Source organism: Harpia harpyja, chromosome 7, assembly GCF_026419915.1.
Source record: "Harpia harpyja isolate bHarHar1 chromosome 7, bHarHar1 primary haplotype, whole genome shotgun sequence".
In the NCBI taxonomy this organism is placed as follows: domain Eukaryota; kingdom Metazoa; phylum Chordata; class Aves; order Accipitriformes; family Accipitridae; genus Harpia; species Harpia harpyja.
Window position 1 is genome coordinate 47,080,196 of NC_068946.1, and position 5,762 is coordinate 47,085,957.

The 5,762-nt window shown below is 65.9% G+C and overlaps 1 protein-coding gene across 1 annotated transcript; it reads left to right on the top strand.

The window, feature by feature from the left end:
* Positions 1-579: 579 nt before the first annotated feature.
* Positions 580-4,793, top strand: EN1 (engrailed homeobox 1). The gene is made up of 2 exons (XM_052792615.1): positions 580-1,303; positions 3,968-4,793. Exons 1-2 carry the CDS (start codon positions 601-603, stop codon positions 4,282-4,284), a joined length of 1,020 nt encoding a protein of 339 aa, XP_052648575.1. The 5' UTR covers positions 580-600; the 3' UTR covers positions 4,285-4,793.
* Positions 4,794-5,762: the final 969 nt, after the last annotated feature.

Consider the following 5,762-nt stretch of genomic DNA (forward strand, 5'->3'; position numbering starts at 1 on the left):
AAACCAAAAAAAAAAAGAGGGGGAAAAAAAAAGAATTAAAAAAAAAAAATAATAAATCGGCCCGGGCGGCGTGCACCACCAGGCTGGCGGGGAAGGGCTCCGGCAGCCCGCGGCGTGGGCAGAGCGGAGCGTGACAGCGGGGCAGCGCGGAGCCGCCGCGGCGGCGGCGGCGGCGGCGGCAGCGGGGAGATGGGCAGATTTTGACGGGTTTTCGGGGGCGGGTTTTTTTTTGGGGGGGGGGCGCGGTGCTGCCGCGCACCTTTTTGGGTTTGGTTTTTTTCCTTTTTTTTTTCCTCTTTTTTTTTTTTTTTTTTGGTGGTGGAAATATAAGCTGGTCGGGAGAAGGGGGAAAGAAGCCCTCGAGTGTCTCCCCGGTTTTGGATCCATCCGTGCGAGGGGGAGAAAAAAAAAATCTCAGCTCCAGCCCAACAAGTGGATTTTATTCTTTTTTCTTTTTTTTTCTTTCTTTTTTTTTTTTTCCTCTTTTTTAAATTTTTCCTCCCCCTTTTCCACCCCGCCACCCACCGGCAAAGTGGGGTGGGCGTGAAGCGGGTGGGTGGGGGGGAAAAGAGGCAGCGATCTCCGTGGCGGGGGCTGAGCATGGAAGAGCCGCCGGAGGGGCACGGCCACCGAGACGCGGCGCCCGGCCCGGCGAGCAGCGGCAGCGGCAGCGATGGCGAGAGCGTACCCGTGTCCCCCAGCCCCGCGCCCGCCTCCCCCGCCGCGCCCTGCCCCTTGCCCCTGCCCCGCCGCCGCCACCCGCCGCCCCCGCCGCCGCCCCCGCCGCCGCCGCCGCCGCCGCCCCACCGCACCACCAACTTTTTCATCGACAACATCCTGAGGCCGGACTTCGGCTGCAAGAAGGAGCCGCCCGCGCCGGCCGGCGGCGGAGGAGGAGGAGGAGGAGGAGGCAGCCGGGAGCGGGACGGAGACCGGGGGCAGAGCTCAGGTAGAGAAAACGTCAACCCGCTGCTGGCCCGGCCGCCCAACCCGCCCTCCCTCCTCTGCCCGGACTCGAACTGCCGTCCCGACGGCTCCGCGCCGCCGCCGCCGCCGCCCGCCGCCGCCGCCAAAGCCAGCCCCGCCGCGGCGGTAGCGGCGGCGGCGGCGGCGTCGGGGGCGGCCAAGCCCCCCGCCGACGGGGGCGAGACTCACCCGGCGAAGTACGGGGAGCACGGCAGCCCCGCCATCCTCCTCATGGGCTCTAATAATGGAGGACCTGTTATAAAGCCCGACTCGCAACAGCCGCTGGTGTGGCCTGCCTGGGTCTACTGCACTAGGTATTCAGACAGACCGTCCTCGGGTAAGGAACCGCGGCGCATCTGGGAGCTGTTAAAATCGTGACAAGGTCGTCCCCCCCTCCTCCCCTTCCCCTCTTCCCCCCTTTTGCTTTGGCTCCCGGCCTGCTGAGGACCTCGCGTGGGGAGGCGCGGGAGTGGGGGGGGGTGTCCTGGGTCACCCGGGGCGAGAGGAAACGCGTCCCCCCCCCACCCCCCCCCACCCCTCCTTCCTCCTCCGAGTCTCCCAAATTTGAATGTGACGCCGGGCCCCGATTCGGCCGCTTTTCGGTGCGGAGAGCCGGCGGGGAGCGACCCCCTTCTTCCCCTGTCCCCCCGCCCGCCCCGCTTTTGCCGCAGCCCCGGGTGTTCCGCAGCGCGCCGGCGTGGGGTGGGAGCGCTGCGAAAAAAGGCAGCGGATTCGGCTGCTCCCTTCTTTGGGGGCTTTTTCTCCCCTTATTGTATTTTTTTCCTGGGTGCTGGTGGCCTTTTGGGGGTGGGGGGTGGGGGGGAGGCCTGAGCCACATGTTGAGCGGCTGCTGGAGGTGCGTGTAGAGAGAGGGGGGGGTTTCTCAGAGGGGTTTTTTTTTTAGGAAGGTGGCGGAGGGGCTGTTGGTGGGGGCCTCGGCAGCGAGGCAGAGCCAGGCAGGCCTTTAGGCCGCGCATTGCCGCGGGAACCGGTGCTCCCCGCCGTGGTTTGGGGCCCGGCTCTCGGGGAGGGGACCTGCCTCTGCCCGGGGCCGCGCCGGTGGGAGCCGCCTGCTCGGCCCCCGGCCCCTTTCTGCCGGCCCCTTCCACGCTCTTTACACTCCCCCGGCCGCCCCCGGCAGCCCCTTATTTTATCACCGTTAGTTTCTATTTTTAATTCTAATTTTTGTTTTTGAAAGAAGCGGAGGGCGAGGAGAGAGGGGTTCCCCCGTGACCCCCCAGGCCGGCAGCCAGGGATCCGCCAGCGCGGGCCGGGGCCGGGGTGGGCTCCCCTGTGCCGGCCCGGGGGTTGCGGGGCCGGCTGCCCGGGGGCCGCTCCGGGACGCCGGGAAGGCGGCGCTGCCCGGCCCCGGCCCCGGCTCCGGCCCCGCTCCGCGCTGCCCGGCCTGGCTGCTCCCCGCCGGCGGTCAGTGCGGCACTATCGGCCCAGCCATCTCTATCCCCCGTTATTGACACGTCCAGCGACTTGAAACTCAGAAAAGCCACTTTGATTGACTCGGGTGATTGATGGAGTGATAGAGCTGTCAGACGGCGCGGCCCTCGCTCCCGGCCGGCCCGGCCACGGGTGTTTTTGCTACCGATTCCCAGGGCCGCCGTGCGCCAGGCGTTTTGCACTTGCGCCTTTATTTCCTTTCCTCCCTTTTCTTCGGGCAGAGGATTCTTATTTCCGCACGTCCTCCCCGAAGCTCCCCGCTCGCCCCGGCCCGGAGGGGAGAAGGGCGAGGGGAGGCTGGCTCGGCTCGGCCGCGCTCTTTGTTGTGCTCGGAGCCGCTCGCCGGCCCCGGCCGCTTCTCCCAGCTCCGGGGACGAGCTGGCTGCGGCGGTCGGAGGCGCCGACACCCCCGCTGCAAGGTGCCGGGGCAAAGCGATTCTCTCCCCGCGCCCTCCGCCCCTCGGCCGGCCGAACCCGGGAGCATCCCGCCGGGCCCCGTCCCTCTCCCCGCCGGCAGACGCCGCCGAGCCGCGGGGAAAAACCCGGCTTCTGGGGAAGGGCTGCGCCGGGAGACGAGCTTTCGGCCTACTCGGCGGCCAGGAGGCCTCGCCGGCTGCGGCTGCTGCTGTTGCTGGCGGGGGGCTGCGGGCCCGGGGCCGCCCGCCGAGCTCGGCAGCTGTCGGAGGATTTTCGTAGATCCCCTTTTCCAGGGCTCCCTCCCCTCTCCGCTCCCCCCCCCCCCGGGCCGGGCCGGGCCGGGCCGGCGTGCAGAGGACCGCGGGTAGCCCCCCGGTCGGGCGCTGCTCCCCGGGGACGCGCCCCGGGGCCGGGCACGCTTCCCCGGCGAGCTGTTGTGGCACTTCACCTGGCCCCATCCCGGCCTGGGGATGGGGCGGGGGGGGGGGGGCACTGCTTTCGGCTGGGGTTCATGGAGGGAGCTGCAGGCGCGGCCGGGGGTCCCTGGCAACGATCGGCCGCCGGAGAGCCCGGGCGGCGGCGGGGCTCCGGTGTGGCGGCGGAGAAGGGCCCCCCGGGGCTGAGCCGGCCTCGCGGAGGGGGCTATCGCCCCCCCCCAAGGCGAGACCGGGGCAGCCCCCGGCCAGGCGGCTGCTCCCGGCGGCTCCCCGGTGCCGGGCCGCGGGGTCTCTGTCCCCCCCGCCGCTGCCCGGCCGGCGGGCCCCGGGCCGTGCCGAGGGATCGCGGCCGGTCCCGGCGGGGCGGGCGGAGCGGCGCCCCGACGTGTGCCGGGGCGGGGGGCGAGCGGGGCGCCGCTCCCCTCGGCGGGGCCGGGGCGGCGGGGCAAGCTCGGGCAGCGCGGCAAGCTCGGCCCCGGCCTCCCCGCGCCTTCCCCAGCCTTCCCTCCGCCGTGCCGGGGCGGCGGTGCCGGGGTTGGGGGTGGGGGGGCCGGACACGCACACACGGGACCGGCACAAATTCGCCCGTCGGCCATTTTTCCGGCGGCCGGCGGGGCGGGGGCGGCGGTCGGTCGGTCGGTCGGTCGGTCGGCGGCGCGGCCCTGCCCAGCGGCGTGTGTGTGCCCTGCCCGCAGGCCCCCGCACCAGGAAGCTGAAGAAGAAGAAGACGGAGAAGGAGGACAAGCGGCCGCGGACGGCGTTCACGGCCGAGCAGCTGCAGCGGCTGAAGGCGGAGTTCCAGGCGAACCGGTACATCACGGAGCAGCGGCGGCAGAGCCTGGCCCAGGAGCTCAGCCTCAACGAGTCCCAGATCAAGATCTGGTTCCAGAACAAACGAGCCAAGATCAAGAAGGCGACGGGCATCAAGAACGGGCTGGCGCTGCACCTCATGGCCCAGGGACTCTACAACCACTCCACCACCACCGTGCAGGACAAAGAGGAGAGCGAGTGAAGGCGGCGCGGCCCCCCCAGCCCTGCGCCGCGGCGCCGGCCCGCCGGCCGGGAGGCGGACAGGTGCTATTTAAAAGCAGATCTATTGTCTATCCATAGTATAAGGACTCCGATTAAGAAAAAAAAAATAAAATATGAACACTTAAAAAAAAATTATCTCTATATAGCCAAACAGCATATGACCTTGTATATATTTAATTTCAGGTAAGAAATATGTGTAGCGATCTCTATTTGCTGGACCGTTTCTCTCTCCCCTTCTCTCTCTCTCTTCCCCTCTCTTTTGTTCATTTGTTCGTTTGTTCGTTTTGTTTGCTTTCCCTTTTTTTTCTCGATGTCCGTTGCTCTTGTTTTACAGTAAATGTCCGACTTTTCTGATCTTTCGTTTGATCTTATTTTTTTTGTGTGTGAATTTCTGTCTCTTTTTTTTTCCCGAGGAAAAAAAAAATTTCTGATCCACAGACTGCGAGACTGAACCCGCCGCTACAAGCCAAAGATTTTATTATGTTCAGAAATCTGTAGTCTGAAATAAAGTGTAGACTGTGTTCAGGATCCAGGCTGGCTGTAATTTTTTATTTTAGTGTATGGATGTTTGTATATATATATACATAAATATAAAAAATAAATATATATATACACACACGATACACTGTGTATACAGTGCCATTTCGATGGCGTATCTAGGTTTGGTTTTCGATGGATCAGTGCGGCAATTTTTAAACCGCTCATCTCTTGTTTAAAACCCTGAGACCTTCTTTTTTTTTTTTATTTTTATTTTTCTACCCTCTTAAAAAAATTAATTCTCTTTGGCTGTTGCTATCGTGCCTCACCTCCCTCATCCCCCTTTTTAGCAAGAAATAAAACCCGCCTCGTAAGAATGGTAATAATATATCACCAGCTCCTGCAGGAAAAATGCCTGAAACCGTCTGGACGTTGAGAGCTCCGGGATGCGTTGAAAAGGGGATTGCCTGACAGCTCCTTGCCTCGCTGCGAGAGGGTCTGTCTGCTCCCGTACCGAGTTGCCGGCGAGGAGCTCTCCCCGGGCAGGGCAGGGCAAGAGCCGCGGCGAGCAGAGGACCGGAGCCATCGCCGCTCGGCACCGGGCGCTGCGCCGCCGCTCCCCGGGAGCGCTCCCCGCTCCTTGCCCTCCGCTCCCCGCTTTCGGGGCTCGGGCTCACGTTGGCCCGGCTGCGTGGCAAGCGTGGGGTGGCGGAGGGCCGGCGGCACGGCGGGACTCCCAGCTGCGGCCCCCGCTCCCTTCTTCTAACCCACCCCGGGTTAAATTCGGCCGCGCCCCGGCCCGGGGGCGGCTCTCTTCGCCGCCGGCCCGGGGAACACCGACGAGCCGGGGTCGGGCCGTGCCCGTGGCTTTGTCCTCGGGCCGTCGAGGGCCGCCGGGCCCGGGCCTGGCGCCCACGCGGGCCTCGCGTGGGGCCCCGCAGAGCCGAGGGCGGGCGCCGGGCGTCCGCTCCTCGCCGCCCC